The sequence below is a fragment of the Mauremys mutica genome, chromosome 4 (genome assembly GCF_020497125.1).
Source record: "Mauremys mutica isolate MM-2020 ecotype Southern chromosome 4, ASM2049712v1, whole genome shotgun sequence".
NCBI classification, from domain to species: domain Eukaryota; kingdom Metazoa; phylum Chordata; order Testudines; family Geoemydidae; genus Mauremys; species Mauremys mutica.
Window position 1 is genome coordinate 114,836,118 of NC_059075.1, and position 25,116 is coordinate 114,861,233.

Genomic DNA, 25,116 nt, shown 5'->3' on the forward strand with positions numbered 1-25,116 from the left:
CTTCTTAGCTGAGATACCCCCCATCCTCCCAAATCATCTGAATGATACTTGTCTGAAAAGCAGACACACGTTCACTGCCTATTGGGGTTGCGGAAAGGAGAAGGAAACATATTGTTTAGAAGTCTAAAGCAGAGATTGGCTGCACAGCTTGAAACCAGCTAGTAACTGTACTAAGGAAAGTGATAATCTTCTGATGGCAAGAGGAAGTGTTTGGCACACTGGATAATATAAACAAACATTAAAACACTAAATAACTTGCAATTTCAAGGGCTCCAGAAGGAACTCGCTCTTCTCCCAAGGAGCGGGAACATCTTGTGTCATTCTAAAAGCCCTCTCTGGCCCACCCAAGAGCAGCACTGGGTTTTTTTTTTAATGTGTTTGTTTTATTTTGTGACTTTCAGGCCCAGATCCTAACTGTGGTATGGCTGCTTTCTGCTTAATCAGTACCTTCTATTTATCCCATCTTATAATGCAAGACCAAGGGGACATTCAGTAAAGTTCATATGTGGCAAATTCAAACCTATATATACAATGCACAATTAGCTTGGAGGTTTCCATTGCCACAAGATATGATGAAGGCCAAGAGTTTAGTAGGATCCAAAAAGGGATTATACATTTATATGGATAATGAGAATATCCAAGGTTGTCATAGATACTAGAAAACACCAACAATTAAAGAGTTTTGGAAGATATATAAACCTTCCTGCTTCAGGCATAAACATACTTCTAATGGGGTTAAGAAGAATTTTTTTCTGGTAGAAGGTTGCTGTATAAATCTTATTGCAGGGTTTCTTGCACCTTCCTCTAAAGCTTCTGGTCCGGAGGTTGGTGATAGATACTGGATTAGACAGACTATTGGTCTGATCCAGGATGGCAAGTGCTGTGTGATCCTTTGTGTTACTGGCAGATTCAGGCAAACTTCTGCGGGCTTTGGTTACAGCCATCTCTCTTTTTGAGTGTGTTCATTAAAAGATTATAGTGAGTTTGTTTAGCATGTAGTGTGAAAAGCCTCCATTTTGAAGGGTATGCTGCAGGTAATTGATCTTTTGTGTAGTTTGCGCCTTTGAGGAAATCTAGAAGTTGCAGGAAGACCTAGGAAGCTGCAGCACTTGTATGAAATTACCAGTCATATTTATTCCACCCAAGTTCCAGTTGCATTTGGATCAATAAAGCACTAGCTCAGTTTTTAGAAATTACCTTTCCATCTGCAGTGATGAAGTCTTATTATGAGCAAGGGCAAGCTCAGTTGCAATTTCCTTCCCCTTACAATCTGTTGAATGTTTAATTGTGCATGGCCCTGAGCATGCTGGCTCCAATCCAGCAAAGCGTAAGTACATGTTTCTTTAAGCATGTGAGTAGATCCATTGACTTCTCTGAGATTAGTCATGCACCTAAAGTTAAGCATGTACTTTTTGCTGGATGGGACCAGAGTCCTCAGCACTGTGCATGACTGAATCCATAATGCTTTAGGCAACATTCAAGTAAAATGCTATATTTAAGCATCACTTATTACAAATGGGTTTTCAGCCCTCCTGTCTGAGTGAGCTCTCCCAAACCTACTAGCATGAAACCATATTCTGCAGCACTAAAGGCACCTAAATTCAGTATTGATTTTTAAACACCATTTGTGTAATGGAAGCAGTCCAGTACCTATATAGAAACTTTTTCTTTTAATACTTCAGAGATCTCCAATCCATTCAAAAGAGTGACAGGCGAGCAATCGTAACTTAAAAGTTGAGCAGAAATTTTGGAGCACAGCTAGGGCGCTAAGAAATGTTTCTCCACTAGATGTCACCATCAGATAATAGTCAAGAAACTGGTATCTCAGTGTACTAGTGCAATGGGGGGTGGGGGGAATGAAATAGAAATGAGATGTCCAGTTCAGGGCCGGTGGAAGGATATTTTGCGCCCTAGGTGAAACTTCCACCTTGAGCCCTCTCCCCGCACATCGGTTCATTGAGGGGCAAATCCCACCGAGCCTTTATAGACCCCAGGGGCCAGCCGTGCCCAGGGGCCAGCCGTGCCCAGGGGCTGCTCCCAAGACCAGGTTGCCCCCTCCCTGCCCCCTGAACTCATCTGGAAGGGCCCCCGCCCCCCCCCCCCCCCCGTGAGCCCTCCTCACCCCACCCCGGCGGCCCCCGCCCCGAGTCCACTCACTGGCTTTGCCGGGCTTGGGCCGCTGCAGCAGCTCCGCAGGGAGGATCTACCTTCTGGAGGCACTGGAGAGCCAGAGCGACCCACTTGCGGGGGCGATGAGACTCAGCCATGGAGGAGCCAACATGGCGCAGCCCTGCAAAGGCGGCGGTGGCACCGCTAGCGGGCAGCAGCCACACCCCCGCCCCTCCTGCCCAGGCTGCAGCCCAGCGCTCCCCCTGCTGGGGGCTCCTGCAGCAGATGCATGCGGGCAGAGGCCCCCATGCGCCCCCCCAGTTCCCCCCTCGTTGCGCTCAGACTCTGCAGCTCCCAGGAGTGTGAGCCGCCGCTGCTCCTCCAGGAGCAGTCTCAGGGCCCTGTGCCCTGGCTGCAGCAGCTCACATGCCCGGGAGCCGCAGAGCCCAAGCATGGCGAGTGGGGAGCTGGGGGGGCGCATGGGGTCTGGCGCCCGCATGTATCTGCTGCAGCCTGCAGGAACCCCGGGGTGGGGGGAGGGGCGCCAGGCCGCAGCCTGGGCAGGAGGGGTGGGGGGTGCAGCTGCTCCCCACTAGTGGCACCGCTGCCTTTACTGGGCTGCTGCCCCCCTGTGCCATGCCGGCTTCTCCATGGCTGGGGCTTGCCGCACCCGCAAGCCGACGCTCTGGCTCGCCGGTGCCTCCGGAAGGCAGCTCCTTCCTGCCGGGCCAAGGTACTGCTTTTTGGCACCCCCAGAGCTGTCCTTAGGATTTATGGAACCCTATGCAGTATTATTAAACTGGTGCCCCTATGCCCAAAGGCAGCCTGAGCTTGCAGCCCAGTGGGGGCAGGGGAGGAGAGACAAGGCAGAACGAATAACAAGACACCCGGGGCCGCCTCACGGTGGCGGAGAGTCACAGTTCCCCACAGGGACCCCTGTACCCTCTCCCTCACGCAGAATGGACATGCAGAAGGTACCTAATTAAAAGCACTAAACTTGGGAATAAAAAATGTCAGAGACAGGTTTTTTTGATATGCCCGGAAGTTTGTCAGACATTTATTTGCAAAAACTTTGTAGTAAGGGCGAGTCAGCTGTCTTGCTGACTACAACGCTAAATATTATGGAATACATGATGCAGCTCTTCTCTGTTTTACATTTTCTTAATCAGTATTTCTAAGCTTATTTTATATTTTAAATATATTCTTAAGCCTTCATAAAGTAATCATTCCGGATTACTACATATTTAACTCACCGAAACAGACATTATTTTCAATTAATCAGTCACCGTGGTTTAGTGTGTTCATAACAATGTTCGTTGCTTTTAGAAAAAGGGAACACTAATTTACTGTGTGTGATCTCCATAACAATACACATGTTTATGAAATTCAACCAACTTTAAAAAATATGTTTCCAAAGATTTTAGGCATAACAAATGATTTTATATCTTACTAAGGTACTGATTTTGCTGGAGGGTTCTCTTAAAACTAGTTCATCAGACAGTCAGAAGTAAAGAAAGGGAAAGTCTTTGTCCAGCTATCTGGAAGCAAAGGGCTGTTGTCCCTTTAAGGGTTCTCTTCAATTGGGGGCGGGGCTGTGAAGGGAGAAATGGATGGACAGAAAGGACAGGAAGACTTTGGAAGTAAGTTTTTTTTACTATAGTGTATTTTAAAATGTGTATTTTAGAAAAGGGTGGTCTTCTGAGGAATTTATTTTAAAAACCATGTTTGACGATCCCAGCATTTAAGGCTAAAGATGATTGTGCATCTAAAAAATCTATGCAAGGATTTTTTAGAGATGTGATTTTATAATCTTCACCAACTCACTAATGAAATATTTTTAAAGCAAATTTTAAACTAAGGTCCTGTAGACTGACATGTTCTGAGTAAATATTACAGTCATGCACAACTGTTTTTGTCAGTACATTCAGAAACTGACAGTAGATACCTGGGGGTTGGCAAATGCCGGTTAAATGGCTTCATTACCCCTTGAATGGCTCTTTAACAGTTTCAGTGTTGTGCTAATAGGTCTGACAGGCTGGAGGCTTTTTCTCTTTTAACTACTAGATCCCCTTCCCAGGAAGACTCAGAGCCTGTAAGAAGGGTCAAAACAGGGATAGGAAAAGCAAGAGGGTGGACACTAAGGGTACGTCTACACTACGGGATTATTCCGAATTTACATAAACCGGTTTAGCAAAACAGATTGTATAAAATCGAGTGCGCGCGGCCACACTAAACACATTAAATCGGTGGTGTGCGTCCACGGTCCGAGGCTAGCGTCGATTTCTGGAGCGTTGCACTGTGGGTAGCTATTCCGTAGCTATCCCATAGTTCCCGCAGCCTCCCCCACCCCTTGGAATTTCCGGGTTGAGATCCCAGTGCCTGATGGGGCAAAAATCATTGTCGCGGGTGGTTCTGGGTAAATGTCGTCAGTCACTCCTTCCTCTGGGAAAGCAACGGCAGACAAGCATTTCGCGCCTTTTTTCCCTGGATTGCCATGGCAGACGCCATAGCATGGCAATCATGGAGCCTGTTTTGCCTTTTGTGACTGTCACCGTATGTGTACTAGATGCCGCTGACAGAGGCGATTCAGCAGTGCTACACAGCAGCATGCATTTGCTTTTGCATGACAGCAGAGATGGTTATCAGCCATACTGTACCATCTACCATGCCATAAATTGGCAATAAGATGATCGTGGTTACCAGTCCTTTTGCACTGCACCATCTGCTGCTGTCAAAAGTGCCCCTGGCTGAGATCAGCCGGGGGCACAAAAGCCAAACTTGGGAATGACTCCCTGAGTCAATTCCTCCTTTTTGGTATCTAAAAATAGAATCAGTCCTCCTAGAATATGGGGCAAGTGTACTAGAGAACCAGTGTATCATAGAACCAGAGAGCACAGCTGATCTGTGTCAGATCCTGCAGAAATTATGAGCTGTATGCTATTCACAGGGGGTCCTCCTGCAACAACCCCACCTGTTGATTCCCTCCTCCCCCAGCCTTCCTGGGCTACCATAGCAGTGTCCCCCCACTTGTGTGATGAAGTAATAAAGAATGCAGGAATAAGACAGTTACTTGTTAGTGAGAAATGAGTGGAAGGCAGCCTCTAGCTGCTATGATACTCCAGACAGGACATTAAGCAGTGTGGGGGAGAGGAGCCCAGCATCCCGCTGCTAGTCCAGGGACAATTGAATCTTTTCTTTACACATGAAGAGCGGAGGCTGATGGAGCTCAGCCCCCTGTTGCTATGATGAAGACGGTTACCAGCCATACTGCACCATCTACCAGAAAAAATTAGGAGTTTTTTACACAGGCGCCCATGATTGACCTCACTGGATGCTAGTCGGCATGGTTACCAGTCCTTTTGCACTGCCCCATGTGCTAAAAGGCTGATGATGATGATGGATATCAGCCATATTGTACCATCAGCCACCCATGGCGGGGGGGCAGTGAGGATATTGGTGTTGACTGCTGCAGCATCGCGTCTATCTGCAGCATTCAGTAAAGATAGGGTGACATGTAAAAGAGTCAAGAGAGGATTGTTTTCCCTTTCACTTCTGGGGGTGGGTGGGGGGTGGCGTAAATTGCCGAGCTATGCCCTGAACCACCGCGGACAATGTGTTTGACCCTAGAAGCATTTGGAGCTCAGCCAGGAATGCAAATGCTTTTAGGAGACTGCAGGAACTGTGGGATTGCTTGAGTCCTCCAGTCCCCACTCCCTCCCTCCATGAGCGTCCATTTGATTCTTTGGCTTTCCGTTACACTTGTCACGCAGCAGTGCGCTGAGTCCCTGCTATGGCGTCCGTGTGGAGAATTTTTAAAAATGATTTTGAATTTCGTCTTCTGTAACGGAGCGCTGATAGAACACATTTGCCTGCCCTTACAGCGATCACATCCGCATGGTCCATGCTGGAGCTCTTTTTTTATTTTGATTTTTAACTGCATCGCCACACGTGCTGATCGGAGCTCCACGCTGGGCAAACAGGAAATATTCAAAAGTTCGTGGGGCTTTTCCTGTCTAGCTGGCCACTGCATCCGAGTTCAGATTGCTGTCCAGAGCGGTCAGTGGTGCACTGTGGGATACCACCCGGAGGCCAATACCGTCGATCTGCGGCCACACTAACCCTAATCCGATATGGTAATTCCGATACTAGCGCTACTCCTCTCGTTAGGGAGGAGTACAGAAATCGATTTAAAGAGCCCTTTATATCGATATAAAAGGCCTCTTAGTGTGGACGGGTGTGGCGTTAAATCGGTTTTACGCTCCTTAAACCGGTTTAAACGCGTAGTGTAGACCAGGCCTAAGACCCAGTGGTGCCCCAAATTTTCAGGTGTCCTACCCAGCTGCCTATGCCTAAGGACGGCCTTGGGTGCCCCCAACCACCTGGCGCCCTATGCGACTGCCTAGTTTGCCTAGTGGTTGCACTGGCTCTGGTCCAGTTAAGGATGTGGTAGAGGCAGATGGTGAAATACAATGAAAGAACTTGAGCTAAGGAGCATCTCCTTATGTAATCAGGAACAGTTGTATATGTTGAGGGGTGGGATAGCTCCTTGGTTTGAGCATTGGCCTGCTAAACCCTGGGCTGTGAGTTCAATCCTTGAGGGGGCCTTTTAGGGATCTGGGACAAAAATCTATCTGGGGAATGGTCCTGCTTTGAGCAGGGGATTGGTCCCTTCCAACCCTAATATTCTATGAAAGCTCAGTCTTCTGCAGGACACTCCAAATCCTGTAGCCCATTACACAAAGAGGTGCTTACAGATTCCTGTAGATGTATCTGCTTTTCCGATTCCTGAAATACCTATGTGCTCCCAGCGGTGCTTAAATGGTCTGTGTAATAGAAAAATCCAATGCACACCTTCAGCCTAAAAGATATTTCTCATACTATGTACTATAGGAAAGAAAAGGGCTGCCATATGGATCTGACTTATATAGTCAGTATAAGAACTACAGACTTTTCAAGATTTTATGCACCATCTGATGGTTCTCATCAGCTTTGTAGGTCTTCTGCTTATATTAAACAGCCATGCTCTAAAATGGCTGATTGCTACATATGGCTCATAAATTTGAGATGATCTTTCATCACCCCAACATCTGGGAGTGGTGGTGGGAGACATCAGCCAGCCACATATCTGAGTAGAAACTAAAAAAGGAATCAGTAGGGATTTGCCCTTCCACATTAGACTATTGATCCATGTAGGATTCAACGTGACAAATCTTGCATCCTGCTTCAGAAAAAGATGAATACTGCCCCATAATATTGCTAGTTTTGGGTAAGGCTGTATGTGGTGATTGAGGGAGGGGCAAAAATTCTTGCTTGTTCTAACAGCCAATCAGCTTATGTCCAGAAGCATAAATTTCCATACAAATAATGTTATCTAACCATATCTATATCTACGTATTTAAAAATTGAGAAAAAATTACATTAAAAGGTCAAGTCTAAAAAGTCTGATAATTCCTTAATTTGGTAATCTAGTTTATTACATTTTACATGCCCAGAAGCCTCCGAACCACTTGGCACCAAACAATAAAAATGATTATTCTGTGCAGATGTAAACCTTGCCTTTGTTCACAGGAGATTAACGCAGGCTTTCAGGTTAGAATGCAGCCTGACACACGGCTCAGATGGCTCTTCTGGTTTCCCTTTATCTCTGTATTTCAGAGATCCCTCCAAGATCCTCACAGCATAAATCCCCCCAAACATTGTGAAAAATAGCTTGGTAAGCAGGCAATTAATTTTTTCCTTCTTTCTCTTAATCCTTTCCTGTAACCCCCAACCCTTGGGACCTCATTGCAGAAAACATTAGCCCTATAAATCACTCAGAGCTTCTAGATTGCCTCATACTTCAAGGAGGCTGCACATACCTATTATGTAGTTATGGCCGAAGGAGACACTTCTTTTCTAACCCTCATCTTCGGTTGCATATAACTTTCTCAGAAAATTACCTGTGGGCCTCTCATTTCAGCACAGAAGTATTATTATTTCTTTTAAGTGTAATAAAAAGCCATTCAGCCATTTGTGACTTATCCAAATGAAACCTGGGAGAGGAGAGTGTTTCTCAGCTCTTAAGACATTCTTCAGCTGCCTTTTAGTGTTCAAATCTCCCAGGCTTTGTCTACACTAGAACTTTTGTCGGAAAAACTTTTGTCAGTCAGGGGTGTGAAAAAAACACACCCCTGAGCGCCATAAGTTTCACTGATAAAAGTGCTGGCGTGGGCAGCGCTATGTCACCGGAAGACATTCTCCTGCTGACACAGCTACCGCAGCTTGTTGGGGAGTTTTAATGATGCCAGCAGAGAGCTCTATCTACAGCTGTGCTGCTGTAAGGTCTGTAGTGCAGACAAATAGCCTTACATGAATTTCTTCTTAAGCAGCAGGTAACCATCTCTGAGAATACCTAGAGCTCAAGTTTTGCTCCTGCTCTCGGACAGCAAGGGTTGTTCTTAAGGCCAAATCACTGTGCTAGTGTAGTTGAGTAGCTGGATGAGTGCTGGGAATATGCACTGGGAATGTGGAACAGGTGTGTGGGGAAGACTTCGCCAGACTTCAAAATGGCTGCAGAGCTATTCCACAGAGGATGCTTCTGCCGCTGTTGGCTGGAGTAGCCCCGGTGTTGTGTATTTGGTTGTCATGGGTTTTATTACTATGGCAACTGAGTTAGACTATTAAGGGATAGCTCAGCCGGTTTCAACCGGCTGAGTGAGCTCTCTGTATATCTGTAAATAAAATGGAGGTTTTGGTTAGCTGCCTGCTCTCTGGCCTCAAGTGATTGCTTCCTACACCGGCTGCCCCAAGGATATAACACTGGCGACGAGGATGGGATTCCGGTGCTGCTCCAGTAACAGAAGGAAGTAGAAGTTAAGGTAAAGAACAAACAAACAAAAAAAGCTGCTTGTTTGCACTGACTGTGAAAGTGAAACTAAAAATCATGGCTACTCTGACCAGGCCCCTGGAGCCTTTTGATGAGAATACAGAGCAGTGGCATGTGTATACTGAGTTTTGAGCTTTTTGTTATTGCAAATGACATTACAGAAGCAAAGAAGGTGCCAATATTCTTAACTGTTGTAGGGGCTAAAACCTACTCTCTGCTACGCAGCTTACTACACCCTGTTAAGCCTGAGACTAAATCTTACAGTGACATTGTGGAAATCCTGGGGTCTCATTTCTCCCCAAAACCACTGGTAATTGCTGAAAGATATAGGTTCCACAAAAGAGACCAAAAGGAAGATGAAACAGTTGTACAATTTGTAGCCATTTTAAAAAAGCTAGCAGAACACTGTGAATTTAAAGAGATGTTAAATGATGCCCTGCGTGACAGGTTAGTGTGTGGCCTCTGCAGTGAAGCTATACGGAAGCGCCTACTGACAGAGGCTCAGCTTACATTACAGAAGGCTGTTGATATTGCTGTCTCCATGGAACTGGCTACAAGGGAGGCACAATACATCGGTGTATCCCCTAGGGTGCAAAAAGTGTCACAAGAACTGACCCACAAAACAGTGCAGAGTCAAGAATGTTACCGCTGTGGTAAGCTGGGTCACCAGGCATCAGAATGCTGGTGTAAGGACCTGGTGTGTCGACACTGTGGCAAATGGGATACACCACATCACATCAGCACCATATCATCCGTCCACCAACAGATTAGCTGAAAGATTTGTGCAGACAATGAAAAACGCTTTGAAATCAGCAAAGGGACAACACTCCATTCAAAAGCGTCTGGATACCTTCTTACTTTCCTATAGAAACACACCTCATGCTACGACCCAGGCTTCCCCAGCCTTTCTAATGATGGGACGACAGCTGCGCACTTGCTTTGATCTGCTGAAACCTTCTGAACCTGGACAAACTGTGCAACATCAGCAGCAATATCAAGTAATCAGACAGGCACCCAGAGCAAAAGACCGAACCTTTAGCCCAGGGCAGCCAGTTTTGGCTCGGAATTATACTTCCAGAGCTAAATGGGTCCCGGCCACAGTCATCACTCAAACAGGACCTGTTTCCTATACAGTCCGGACTGCAGAGAATCTTACCTGGCGGCGACATGTAGATCAGCTGTTGCCAGGTCATGCCAGTCTTCAGGACCCATCTGCAGTTGAGGGGTCTGACTTCACCCCTCCTGGTGAGACACCGAATCATGAGTCACCTGTTCCTGACTGTTCTCCTCCATTACTGCCGGCAGCTGAGATACCCCTTTGCCCAGCACGAGCTGATACCACCTCCTCACCTATTCGTGCTGCGGACCCTGAGCCCCTAGTACTTTCGGGTGCAACAACACCAGAAGTTCGCCGTAATCCACCTAGAGACAGAAGGTCTCCTCATCGGCTGGATCTTTAGTTAGGGCGAACCCACGGGTATGGGGCAAAATAATCCCCAGGGTTTAGCCGGGAATGGAGGCAGTCTACCCTCCTTCTCTAGTTTAGTGTGTGTTTTATTTAGGGGATGTTCTTATTAGGGGGGGAGGAATATGTTGTGTATTTGGTTGTCATGGGTTTTGTTACTATGGCAACTGAGTTAGACTATTAAGGGATAGCTCAGCCGGTTTCAACCGGCTGAGTGAGCTCTCTGTATATCTGTAAATAAAATGGAGGTTTTGGTTAGCTGCCTGCTCTCTGGCCTCAAGTGATTGCTTCCTACACCGGCTGCCCCAAGGATATAACACCCGGCATCCCTTATACACCCCTCACTTTTGCTAGCAGCCTATTACGCAGAAACCACTATGAAATGCGATTCCATGCTGTTCATGCCCATGAGTAGCTCTCAGATTCTGCCTCACTTTGCACAGAGGATCTGCACCTGTTCTGGGGCCAGTGGGCTCTTGGTGGGTGATTTTATATGACTTGATATATATTTGATGCTTTTTGGCAGGAGCCTTTGCCTGTGGGAGTCTATACTTTGCAAACTTGAAAAGCAGATTCTCCTTGGGCTGTGCAGATAGCTTTCAGGTCCCTGCTTCTCTGAATTGCAACAATGGATTCCTCCCATATAAGGACATCTCTCATTATAAATCCAGAGAAATTCTACAATTGTGTAGCGGGTATCACAAACAGTTAGAGAGTTGCTGTTGCTGGGCCAGGAGAGCGAGATCTGGTAAATATGTCTTTGATTCTGCAAAGTGCTGAGCACTCTGGCCTGAATCTAACAAAGCACTTAAACATTTGCTTAGGTTTACTCACGTGAATAGTCCCCTGGAAGTCTCATGTGCTTGAAGCTAAGCAAGTGCTTCAGTGCTTTGCTGGATCAGGGTCAGCGTGCTCAGGACCTTGCAGGAATGAGCCCTATGCTGAGTAAAAATGTTACTCTCTGGGGATAATATGATTCCATTGATCTGGAGTGGGCCTACACTGCTGTCTCTACAATTGCTTCCCTGGTTTTTAGAAACATCATTGACTTCCCATGAAATCTTTTTCCTTTGCTAATAGTAGCCTTCCAAATGATCAGCAAATTCGATAGTTAGCCACTGGAAGATTTGCCATCTGTAAAATCAATGTGTCAATGAAGGATTAGCTGGTACGTTACCCAAAATACATTTAATGAGAACATTGTCTTCCTTCTAGTTACCTCTGTGGATATATAACTCCTAGGAAGGGAACCAAGTTAGCTTTTCCTTTTGTCTTGAGTAAGTTCCTTTTATCTATCTGAATTGTTCTTTATTTAAATATGCCTTTTGTACATGAAAAGGACCAGGGGTAAAATTTTCAAAAGTGCCTAAGTGATTTAAGAGCCCAACTCCCATTTCAAGTGACTGAGTCACTTAGGAACCTAAATCCCATCAACTCTCAATAGAACTTAGGCTATGTCTAAACTAGCACTTTTGTCAGTCAGGGTGGGGAAAAAAACACTCCCCTGTTCACCATAAGTTTCACAGACAAAAGCACTGGTGTGGACAGCACCATGTTGAAGGGAGAGCTTTCTCCTATCATCGTAGAGCGGCTACACAGGAGATCTTATAGCGAGCGGTGCAGCTGCAGTGGTATAGCTGTGCCACTGTAAGGTCTGTAGTGTAGACATAGCCTTAGGCTCCCACATGTTTATACCACTTCTGAAAATGGGACTTAGGCTTTGAAATTTTTACCATAAATCTACCCACAATTACATGCATGAAACCTCACAGGTTACCATGCGACTGAGGGCCAAATTTGAGTAGTTTGAATCAGCTATACACTGGGCCAGATCCTGCTTTCACATACACTGGTGTAAATCTGGAATAACTCCATTGGCCTTCAGTCTGATCATTCAGGATTCAGCCTGGTGTAAAGCCAGATCTGGCCCTAATCATTCCTATTTCATTAACACTTCTTTCTTTTCCCAAAAGGAGGATGTTTTACAAGAAAAATAATCTCTTTTTAAACAGAGCATGTTCCCAAGGGCAACTCTGGGAATCCTGTTTGTTCCTCTCATTTTCATTATCACATAAGAACCATGACACTCTGGTATCAGATTTTTAAGGTTTCTACAGCACAACACTTTGCATGGCTATTTTATAGTGACAAACAAAGTCAGGAGGCTTTTGTGTGTCCCACAGCATGTTATCTGAGCAATGGCCAGGAGGACTATACTTATCAAGAAGCTTCCCTAGGGACAAGACATATTCCTTCAATATTAGCAGTACATGTGGGAGAAACAGAGAGAATGAGATCTCAGTGGCATTGGGGTGGGAGGTTCCAGGGCTCATACAGAATTATTTAAAAGAGGCGAGCACAAAACTTCAAGCCTTTCGTTCAAAAAAGCTGTTAATACCTACATTTTAGCAAGAGGAGCTCCAATGGCTCTTCTGCAAGTGCCCTAGGATGGATAGCTAGCACCAGTGAGGAGAGAATAGAAGCCTCTCTAATCTCAGAGGGAACAGATGGCACCTGATTCCACTCACTTTTCTGAGGCTATTTGAAAATGTCTTAGTTGATACTTTGAGACTATCCCTTCCTCCCCCTGCACAGGGTACTCCATGGGAAGCCCTCATCTTCACTTCTTCCTCCCCTCTCAGCTGCTACCCTTAAGGCAGTGTGGGATGCCAGCCCTTCTTTCCTTTTCAGAAAGTCAGGTGCTGGTTCCCAGTAGTCAGGCCTAGTGGCTGGAGCAGAGGTTGACACTGGACATAGGATCAGGACTAGGCAGAGGGCAGTACTGGAAACAGGGTTCAGGGTCAGGCTGGAGTCAGAACCAAGATCAGAGTCCATAGACAAGCCAAATCAGTATCCTATCCAAGTCCAGGTGCAGGCCAAAGTTTAGAGCTGGATGATCAGAGTCCAAGGGCCTGGGGGGTATCAGGAGGCAGATGCAGGGCTGGAGCAAGGTCAGGGTAGGTATGGACAAGGTTGGAGCAGGAACATCAACCAGATCAAGAGCCAGCTGGGAGCCTAGCAAGTCTATCATACTACAAAGCAGTAGAAGGATTCCTAGCTCTATAGTGCTATTGCACAAACTAACCTGCAGCTCTGGCAGAGTTGGAGAAATAGCTGAATTTGGGGGTCATCTGACCGGGCTCCACTTAGGGACAGGCTACTGCCACATGCCTGAGGACTGAGTCATTGCTAGAAGGGTAAGTCAGTGCAGCTGAGTTGTTGCTGCATCCCTGAGCAAAGACTCACTGCAGCGGTGTTGGAGAGGTGAGTCATGGCACCTAAGTGAGCAACCCTGGTTGGGCTGTGGGTTTGCTTCACACAGGTGAAATGTAAACACCCTGATGGAGCTGATCAATGCTACTTCTGAGAAGCCAAAATGTAATGCATGATGCTGGTAACTGCTATGCACCCATTGCTTCCGTTGAGCTAATTTCAGAACATAGGAATTGCCCTTCTGCATTACACCTAAGGTCCATCTAGTCTACTATTCTGACAGTAGCCTGCACCAGCCACAGCAATTCTGCAGTAGGTTGTTATGGGATAATCTGCCCTCATGGAATGGCCCTCCTAACCCGCACTGGTTAGAGATTGGCTCCCTTCCAAAACTCCTGCTTATTTTTTTATCCTCACTATCATAACTCTGAATATTCTTATTACTCATAGAAATGTCTAGTCCTGTTTGAAAACTCCTTAAACTCTAGAGAAAGGAGAGAACCTCAAACCCCTCAGATATTCCTGACCAGATTTTCTCCACCATTCCCTTGGGCCACGTGGGCAGCTTCTCATCACTTGAATCAGGCCTTACAAAATGATCAAGTCTTTCCATTTCAAACAAGTCATCCTCACTGGTAATTACAACAGAACTGGGTGTTAATTCTGTTTTTATAATTTGAGTTGTTGTTGGGGAAATCCTAACAGAAGAAATAACTTTTAAACACACTTTTGTTTATTGTTCTTCTCTAGTCCCAGAAAGAGGACTGCAGAATTATTTACCAAAGTGACCCTATCATTTCTTATAAGGCTACTCATGCTGGGGAAAGGCATTTTAGGAACTTCTATGCAAATCTTCAGCTCAGCTGGCTATATTCAGTAAAGCTGCTACAAAAATTCTTTACTCTAGTACTGGGCCATGTGTCAACTAGATTCACCGGGAACTGGGATGCAACACTCAGCTGCTGACAGTAGGGGTGACCAGACAGCAAGTGTGAAAAATTGGGACAGGGAGTGGGGGTAATAGGAGCCTATATAAGAAAAAGACCCCAAAATCAGGACTGTCCCTATAAAATCGGGACATTTGGTCACTCTAGCTGACAGAGACCTAAGTTTGAATAAAGTCGTCTTGTGAACCACCACAACCTAAGTCAACAAAGCACAAATGTACAAACCCTAGAGGACAAGATACTGGTGAAATAATATTTATAAAAATGGTTGGGGTTTTGGTTGGTTTGGTTTGGTTTCGGGCCTTCTGGTTTTTGAGCCTTTAGGGTGCAGTTATAGTTGGGTCATATTGTTATGCTTTTCTTCCAATCATAAGGGCTAGAAACTTACTTTTATTTTAATGGAAGCTGGAATTCTCATGTATCCTCCAGGAGCTGAGGTTTTAAAAACCAACATACCAGTTATCATGAGACTTGTGATAAAAGCATGAGACTGGGCAACACTGCTTAAGTTCCTTCCTAAATTAGGGTCTTAGAGGCCTCAGTCAGATTGAGGCCCCCATTATGCCAGGCATGATACAAAACATAGGAAATTTGACACTGTTGCAGAATTTCCAGTCTGCTACATTGGAGCATCCCAGAAACTCCTTATGGGAGAACATAGGTCTAGCTTGCCACAGAATATAAGGTGGCTCATGTACATGGAGTGAAATTCTGTCCCCGCTGAAGTCAGCAAACAAAACTCCCATTGACTTCAGTGCAGTCAGGGTTTTACCCAGGGAGTCCAGCTCATGAAGGTCAATCTCAAATCTGTGTGGAGGTGACATGCACTAGCAAATCTATCTATCAGATGGTAAACTTGGCTAAATTGGCAACCGGTTGGAAAAGACAACATCTCTGTAGCTATAAAAAGATAGAAACACATTACTTAAAAGGCAGCATAAGCAAACCAGGTCCAGTGATTATCACTAGACTAGAGCATTGTTTCTAGGATCTGATTTAGGGAAAGAAAATGTTAACGCCTGTTCTGTGCTGATGTGGCTTATTGAAATTTACAAGAATACGCTATTAAAGAATGTGAGAAAGACACTGAAACCAAATGAGGCTAACTCTTTAAATTAAGTTTACATTAGTAAATACGTCTGTCATAAACAGATAGTTAAGGGTTAAGGTCTCTTTTACCTGTAAAGGGTTAACAAGCTCAGTAACCTGATGAGCACCTGACCAGAGGACCAATCAAGGGACAAGATAATTTCAAATCTCTGTGGAGGGAAGTTTTTGTCTGTGTTCTTTGTTGGGTCTTTGTTCTCTTTTTGGATCTAAGAGAGGCCAGACATATCTTCAAACTCTCCCAGTTTTCCTGAAGTATTTTCTTCTATTCAGTATAGTGAGTATTAGAAAGGTGGTTTAGTCTTATAATTAATTTCTACATTTGCAATTGTGTGTTTGCTGAAGAAAATCTTTAATTCTGTTTGCTGTTACTTTGATTATTCTGAGAAAGGAGGGGGGGAAGCCTCTCCAGGTTTATAGCTAGACCCTGTATACTTTTCATCCTGGTATTACAGAGATAGTGTACTTTCTTTCTTTTAATAAAATCCTTTTCTTGTTAGAGCTTGATTGATTTCTTCCCTTGTTTGGATTTTCAGGGGAAGGGAAGGGGGATAGGGAATCCCTCTTTGTATTAAGATTCAAGGAGTTTGGATCTGTGTTCCCCAGGGAAAGTTTGGGGGAACAGGGAGTGTGCCAGACACTAAAAACCTGGCTGGTGGCAGCAAGAACCAGATCTAAACTAGAATTTAAGTTTAGAGGAGTCCATGCAGGTCCCCATCTTGTGAACGCTAAAAGTTCAAAGTGGGGAACAAACCTATGACAACGTCATTAACATTTTGATGACTGCAAGTATGTTCTTTAATATCCCACTGTGCCACAAGTCATAAAATATATTAGCAATATTATAAATCCCTTGATGGGGTGTGTTTAGTACACTGGATTTGCCTTACTGGAGCAGGCCATTGGTTCATCTACTCCAGTATTCATCCTCCAATAATATCTGACGCAGATAATGGCATAAAAAGATCCAGTGGCTAGAAATTGAAACTAAACACATTCATAATGGAAATAAGGTGCACTTTTTAAAATAAGGGTGATTAGTCCCTGGAACAACTTACTAAGGGATCTGGTGGATTCTCCACCACTGGAAATCTTTAAATCAAGACTGGATATCTTTTTAAAAGATACCCACTAGCACAAACTCAATGTATCGATATCAAAGCAGGAATTACTGCAGGACATTCTATGGCCTGGGTTATGCAAGAAGCCAGACTTGATGGTCTTAATGATCTCATCTGGCCTTAAAATATTTGAATCCATAACTGAAAAAGAGGTAGAAATATAGTAACTTTGTTAAACAACATCATCTCATACTGCCCTATAATATTGAAACATGGGGTATGTCTACACTGCATCTGGGAGTGAACAATATTCCATTGCCCTGCATTGTGTCATTAACGTCAGTGTGAAGTGGGTGTAACTTGTTAGCATTCTGACTGAGTAATGTTTTATATCCACTTTGTACTGAAGTAAATGGCTGCCGAAGGTGCCCGGCGTCTGAGAATCAGACTCCCAGTATCCAGCTCTCTTGTTCTTAGAAGCATCATTTCCTGTCTTTCAGTCTTGAATACCATGATCAGCAGAGACTCATCAAAGCAAAGGCAAATTACTCGGATGGTCCCCTGGGAATATAAAGTGAAAGGCCTCAAACAATTTTGAAAGCCCCAGATGAGCAAGGGGGAGCCATTGCTTCTCTTACAGGCTAAACATCCAGCTGAAGCTGTCTGCAATGCTAGACTCATAACTTTCATAAGGGGAAGCTGAAGTGCACTGCAAGGCTCTGGGCTTCATTTCTGACAAGGAAATACATTCACAATCTGCCAGTCTTAAAGGGATAATCACTCTACCATTTGTTTGGCCAGGGTTCCCTTTGTTAACATTCAGTTGGCTGTTTAACCTGCTAGGGGGAAGGGGAATAGAAAAGAAATGACTTTAGTAGTTTTTCTAAAGGCCAAGGACATCAAAGGCAGCATTGTCTGTCACCCACCTCTTTTCTTCCAAGATATTTTAGGGAGTTGATTTTTAGGACAAGCTGGAGGGTTGTATTTGCTTTGTCTGGGATTTGAAGGTACTTAATCACAGATCAGACTTCCAGGAGAGGACACACTCTCACATCTTCTGTGACTAAATGTAGAAGTATTTGGGTCTCATTCAAATCTAGATCCAGCTTGTCAGAATAAATTTCAGTTCAAATGGGTGAATCAAACCTGATCCTTGTGCTGAGTCTCTGTGTCCTGGAAGATCATATTTTATCCAATAAAAAAAGTTTCAGTGCTGCAGGCAAGAAGCAAAGACATGTAGCCCTGAGGATCAACTTTTCTGTTGAAGGGGAAATCGTGCTGAATCTGGGCTCTGCATTGACAAGCTTTGCTGAATGGCATTGTCACATAAAGACCGCATCAAGCTCTTTTAATGAAATGAGAGCTGCCCAGACTGCATCAGAAAGTGGCCACATGAATAATCTTGTATCATTACCATGACTGCTTTTAAGGAGAACAGCTCTGCAGAAAAATGTCTTCCCATTTCACAAAAGGGTGAATTACTACTGAGCTAGTTCCTTACTGTGGATGGTACACTCTCCTGTCTGCCTATCTTTCAGATTCTTGCCAACCCTAAAATCACCTCCTTAATGCACATGGTATGATCACAGAATGAAGTACACTCAGAATGACACCTTTGCCTACGTTGGGCCATAACATTATGTTCAGGGGCTGTTAATGGGCTGATGTAAAGCCTCAAAAGCAAAGGAAACAAAAGTATTGTAGCACATACATTGAACAGTATGTGAGATTATCCAGCATTCACAGACCTCTGCTCCACCTGGGACAAAGCGCCAAGGAAGCCGGTGTGCTACAGCTCACAGGTTCCTAAACTGTGGTCCATGGAGCACTTGCTAGTGGGCCGTGGAAAGCTGGCAGGTCACCTGGGGCCAACTCTGCTTCTTGTTTCTAGCTGCTAATTCACATTAAAAGAATCTAAATTACATAATCCCTCTCCTAATGGATTAAACTTTCCATATAAGCTGCGGTTGGTACTGAGGTGTTGTGCGATCATGAAGTGGCAGTGCTGTCTGCAAGAACGAGACAATCTCTGTATTAAAATTTGATCTATGCTAATGAAAACACGAGACTCTCTGCTCTGGCCCAAATTGCCAGGGCTGGTCAAGTTCACACTAGACCAGTGGATAAAGTAGATTTGAACAGAAGGTGGGGAGCCCGCATAGCACCAGCCAAGGAGAAGAGGGAGTTGTGCGGACTGCCACTTACCTAGCCAGGGAGATTATGGGGAGCTCTCCCACTCCTTACACTCCTCTTAACTTTAACACTGTATAAGACGTGTCTGTGAACAGCCAACCTGTCTTAAGCATTGAGGGCCCCTTGACAAATGTCAGAGAGGGTGGATACAGTCATATATCAGAGTGGTAGCTGTGTTAGTTTGTATCAGCAAAAAGAATGAGGAGTACGTGTGGCACCTTAGCGACTAACAAATTTATTTGGGCATAAGCTTTCGTGGGCTAAAACCCACTTAATCGGATGCATGCAGTGGAAAATACAGTAGGAAGAGTTAGAGTTGGTTTGGCAACACCCATTTTTTCATGTTCTCTGTGTATATATATCTTCCTACTGTATTTTCCACTGCATGAATCTAATGAAGTGGGTTTTAGCCCATGAAAGCTTATGCCCAAATAAATTTGTTAGTCTCTAAGGTGCCACAAGTACTCCCCGTTCTTTTTACAGTCATATAATATACTGCTGCCTAAAGCCAGTGATGCTAACTGGAATTCCTGGTTCCTGAAGGGTTTGATTGCAAACCCTATGGCAACGAGACTTTGGAGTTCTGCGGTTTCATTTAATTTCTGAAGGTTTTGTGTTATTACCGAAAGAGAGTAAGTGTACTGGATCTCTGGGGAAATGGGGGTCTGATAGCATCACAACAAATGCATTCATAGATAACCAACGTTTGGGGAATAGCTTTTAACAAAACATACTGCCTTCCGCTCACCTGAAGCCATCCTCTTCTGCTGGCTCATCCTCTTCCCACTGTGGTCTGCTAGGGAATGAACTGTGAATCTGAATCTGACAGCAAGGGGCCCGATCCACAGCTGTAAATCAACACAGCTCCATTGGCTTCACCAATTGATAGCAGCTGGGAATCTGGCATTGTGCCTATGGGGAGGAAGAGAAGCAGCAAGAGTGGATGAACTTAAGCGACAAAGTTTCCATTTTCATATTGTTCCTAACCTTAAAAAGAAAAGAAAACAACAACCACCTCAGATATAGTAGAAGATCTTCTTCTAGGTAAGTGTTTTTTTCCCATTTTTTCCATGCAGTATCAGCTGCTCTTTTTCAGCATTTACTACAGTAGACCCTCTAGATCCAAAATACAAGGTGAATGTATAATACAATTCCTTATAAGTACTTACTCTGCATGCAAAAAAAATCTGTTTTGCTCATTGGGTTGCTTTTTACTGGCTTGTGGATGGGCAACTATGCAGAATTTCATTTGTATTAAAGGAAGCAACTGGGGAAAAAATTAAATGGTGAAAAGTGCTGGATTAAGAGCCCAGGAGGCCTTCTCTAGTACAGGATGGGAAGCAGTACAAGCTTCCCCATTGCTGACCTGCCAATGTGCCGGAAAACCCCAATTCAGAGAGACCACTGCTAGGGCTGAGTGGTCAGTTCCACGCTCATCAAAAGCTTGGCCTGTTTGTGTAATACCACACCCCTGGGTGGGTCATTGGCCGCAGGGTTTGAAGCCGTGACCTATGTATCTTAACAAGTGAGTCTCTACTGCCTAAATTAAAAGACCCAGCTCTATTACTCAAGGCTGTAGCAGTTTTATCAACCTCTATACATGGCCCACCCACCCCTAGAGGGGCACAGAGGGCTACTATGAATGGGGTACATTTGCTAAGGGTGCCTATTGGAATCAATTATGTTGGATGTGTATTTTAGTTTTTTAATTAACAATACAACTTTATTTAATACATTTTACCCTAAAATGAATTACAAAGTTATTGTAAATCATACAATTGCAGTGTTAAACAATATACAATAGCTGCATGAGGGGGAAACCAAGCAGAGGCCAGAAAAGAAAAAAACAATTTACAGCTGGGGTTTGAAAAGAGACAGAGGGATGATCAGGCAGTGAGACATCCCAAGGTTCTTCCAGATGGCAAGTGCTACAGAGGAGAGGAAAAGGCTCTCACACTGAGAGTATGGAGGGACTTAGAAGTGGTCAGTGCTCAATAAGCACAATGGGGGTGGGGAATATTGAAAGCATGGCCATCTCTACCAATTATGATGTCCTACACAGCCCGAGCACCTGCTCCTACTTGCCTCTGCAGAGGGCCTGGGCAGTGCTCAAGGCTTGCGGGGCCAGGGAGGCAGGAGCTGTGGGGAGATGCTTTGGGGGGCTCCACAGGCCCAGAGCGGCCCAGGGGATTAGTGGGGGCATAGCCCTGGCAGCAGGAAGCAGAACGACCCAGCCCCAGCCCGCTCTACTCCCCCTGCCCCAGCCATGTTGCTTGGGTGGGAGGAGGGGGAGTTGGGGAAAAGGATGCCCCCTGCACTCACCAGTAGCGGGAAGTGGAGCGATCCGGCCCCAGCCCGCTCCGCTTCCCCAGCCCCAGCCGTGTTGCTTGGGGGAGGGGGAAGGACCATCCCTCACACTCACTGGCAGCGGGAAGCAGAGTAGGGTGACCAGACAGCAAGTGTGAAAAATTGGGACGGGAGTGGGGCGTAATAGGATCCTATATAAGAAAAAGACCCAAAAATCGGGACTGTCCCTATAAGATCGGGACATCTGGTCACCCTAAAGCAGAGTGACGCGGCTGGGAGCTGGCAGAGTGGAGCGGGCTGGGGCTGGGTTGCTCTGGTTCCCGCTGCTGCCCATGAATGCAGTCTCGGGCCCGACCCCTGCTGCCAGCACAGGCCCCCTGCTAATCCTCTGGGCTGTGTCCATCGGTGGGGGAAGAGGTGGAATAGGGGTGGGCCAGGGGCAGAGCAGGGGCAAAGACAAAGAGGCAGGGTGGAGAGAGTTGTCCCACCAGGCCCCACACCCTCCTAGGGAGCAGCCCACGGGGGGGCCGGCTGGGGGATAGGGCTGGCTGCCAGAGCTGGTGCTGCCACGTATGCAGCATGCAGCTGCCTAGGGAACCATGAAATTTGGGGCAATTTGGTGCCCCACGCAGCTGCATATTCTGCATATGCCTAGAGACGGCCCTGGTTGCGTCGGGGGGGAGGAGGCTGAAGCAAATTCCTCTTTTACAAACAGCCACGGTCTGATGTGGATCCTTGGATGGTGCCTGTAGCATCAATTTGTTTCATGTAAATTGCTGATGAGATTGAACACCTGGAGGAAACCATGTCAAGTTACAAGCTCAGGGCAGCAGCTAAAATCTATTCTGTTCTGGTCGGACTCCATTTAAAAGGCAATTCAATGCTGTCAGAGCAGCACCAAGAAGCACTTCTTCTTTCCCAGCCTCTTCTGTCTCCTACAGGGCACAAGTTGTTTTCATGCTAAACTTGTACGCTGTGCCACAGCAACCTCCTGTGCGTGGTCAGAGTGAGCCCCTTCCCCGTGTGGCACACAGGGCTCCCCCTCCCATACACAGCCTTTGACCCCTTGCGGCACCCTGCATTTTGACACTGCCCTGGGGCCCCCTCGCACTCCAGAAAGTCCTAGATACTCTTGATAAGATTAGGAAAATCCTGAGCGGTTCCTGATCTAAAAGGAAGACGAGAGAGGTCATCAACTGGTGTAAATTGGCCTAACTCCACTAATGTCAATAGAACAATGCTGGCTTATACCAGCTAAGCATCTGGCCCATCTATCCCAAGGGTATGGCAAAGCAGTAAGACATTTGCCATGACTGAAGTTGGGTACTTGTCATGGGATACACAAAGAAATTGTACCATATACATTAATTTTAGCACTGAAAATCTGAGCCCACTCCTCCTATATATATGCACCCCTTGGTAAGGTCATTTGAATTCACTTGGAAGCTGTTCCTTCCCTCCAGGTATGCTAACACTATGTATGTCCAGCCTCTGCAGCATCTTATCAGCTACTAAGAACTCATGTGTTTGCTGAGCTCTTAATGTTACAGAAAATAATCTTCTCTTTGTAGCCTCCTAGAACCTTTTGAATGTCTTAAGTGCTGCCATTCGAGAACATCCTCGGTTTACTGTGTCCCAGCTGCTGCATAATACACACATCCCTGTGCTTCAAATAGGCTTAGTTCCAAAAATAAACTAAGGCTGATTTCAGTTTTGGGGTGTTATCAAGCCATGGGAGGCAGGCACTCTGAGGTGAGAAAGCAGGGGCAGAAGGCAGCAGACAGGATAGTCTCTCAAACCACACAAGGCAAATAATCATCCATAAGGAATGGAGAAGACTCCTCACATTGGTGACCTGCAGCCACACATTACAGAACAGCTTTCTCTGCCCTTTCCTCTTTTGTAAGTTTTGTCTAATAATAAGACTCTAACTTTTTCCTAGACAAAAATAAAGACATTGACACAAGACCCAGAACTGGATGCTGCAGTTTTCCCAAACCAAAAGTTGCAGTCTGTAGAAGGTAAGTGATGATGCAATCCTGTTTCACTAAGACTCCAGCAGGCATAGACCTGGTCAACCAAGACTGTTTCTTTTCAAGGCAGCCAGTCCTGCTGTCTGTCCATACCTGGCTCTGTTAGAGCTTCCTCTTTACTTTAATGATTTTTTTCCCAAATGGGAATATTTCCAGTAGACATTAAATCCATCTGCTTTCTCATTACCCTGGTGACTTTGAAGGTGTCTCTCTTTCACTACTAGTTAATCAGAGACATTCTTGGTAGATAACACACAGGATAGGGTCAGATGAACGTGGATGATCTCAGCAGATGTGCTGCATGTGCACATGGGGTATTTTTTGTACCAGAGCTCCTGCAGTATTTCACTGTTTTAGAATGGTAGCAAATCACAGTAATGGATTTAAACACTTGTATAAAAAAAGAGTTCCTGGGAAAGCACAAATGGCTGAAAAGGAAGAGAGCATGTCTTGTCAACATCACTCTTCTGAGAAGTAGGTGAATCTTTTGAGAGCTGGGACAGCCTGGAATCTAGGAGGCTTTTACAAAAACTGGCACCTCCACAAGACTGACTGAGTAGTTCCTGATTAAGGTTCCTCCATCAAACACCTGGGCAGTATTGGTGTCCATCCATTTGTGGCCTTCCCCAGGCAGGTAGATGTCTCTCTGAACTCGGCCTGGTTCTGTAATTGGGGCAATCAGTACCTGCATTTAAAGGAAGCACAGCATTCAGCAGGGCTAGGTAGAATTTACTGCAGCAAATCTAAGCAAACTGAGGGCCAGATTCAGACAAGTGCAACTGAATGGAAATCCATACAGTCTTACATAAGTTCTGAATGAGTTGCATCCACTATGACAAGGCCAAAATTTGGCCCACAAACATTTCTCATGCAGACCTGGCAGAGCAAGAGATTGACTAGCACCAGCCAGAACCTTAGGGTATGTGCCCCACTTGGCTTTCTACACACCCAAGCAGTGCTTCCCCTGCCTACACTGCTATTTTTAACAGTGTCATTCTCTGCTGCCTCCCCTCCACCACAGCCTTTCCCTGCCACAAGTAGCTACATACCACAGTGTGGATGGAGCCTGATTTTTCACTACTGAATGTAGCTACGCATACCCTACACGCCACTGCAACTGGTGTGCAGTGTAGACATAACCTCACTGTCTCACCTAGGGGCCCCACCCAACAGCAGAGCCCCATTGTGTCAAGTGACAGTCTGTTGCATGAGTGCTCTGCAAAAGACATGTCTGTATACATGTAGATAATAGAGCTGGTTAAAAATTTTCCAGTGTAAGTTTAACACTGAAAAATGCTGATTTGATGGAGTCCAAACGTTCCCGAGGAAGGTGTCAGTTCTGTCTAAACTTTTGACAGAAACCAGCCAGCCTGCTTGGTTTTCTGCTGGCCCGCTAGATGGCTGGTGGGGGAAGCTCACAGGCTCCCTGGGATTCCAGAATCACTGGCTCCCCAGGTGATTGGCTCCACGAGATGTCTGTGTGGGTGGGCTGCCAGGCTTCCCAGGCTCCTGTGCTCCCACCTGATGGGTGGTTGGGCTGGCCAGCTCCCTAGACGGCCCAGCTCCCTGGAATTTTTTGAAAATTTCTGTTTCACAGGAAACTTTCTACTTTTTGTTCTAATTCATAATGATTTTCCCCCTAGAAATGTGAAATTGCCTACTAAATGGAAATTCCCGTTTCCAGCCACCTCTAGTAGAGAGTTAATAGAAAAGGTGCCAGTAGACCACACTCAAAAATATGCAGCTTTGTTCATAGGTTTTTCAGGAAAAATAAAACATGGCATGCACTGCAAATGGTTCCTGGTCTGCAGTTCTT

The 25,116-nt window shown here is 45.5% G+C and overlaps 1 protein-coding gene and 1 long non-coding RNA gene across 3 annotated transcripts in view; one reads left to right on the forward strand and one right to left on the reverse strand.

Moving 5' to 3' along the window:
• Positions 1-3,717: 3,717 nt before the first annotated feature.
• Positions 3,718-25,116, forward strand: part of LOC123370498 — a 71,884-nt gene continuing 50,485 nt past the window's right edge. The window contains exons 1-2 of the long non-coding RNA XR_006579436.1: positions 3,718-3,749; positions 23,210-23,288. This is a non-coding gene — a long non-coding RNA (uncharacterized LOC123370498). The remainder of the gene's footprint in view (positions 3,750-23,209; positions 23,289-25,116) is intronic.
• The window catches only part of LOC123370497 (SITS-binding protein-like), an 84,112-nt gene continuing 80,517 nt past the window's right edge, over positions 21,522-25,116 (reverse strand). For both annotated transcript variants that reach the window (XM_045017119.1, XM_045017120.1), the window contains one exon: positions 21,522-23,985. In XM_045017119.1, the coding sequence (XP_044873054.1) occupies positions 23,812-23,985 (174 nt within the window). In that variant the 3' untranslated portion in view covers positions 21,522-23,811. The remainder of the gene's footprint in view (positions 23,986-25,116) is intronic.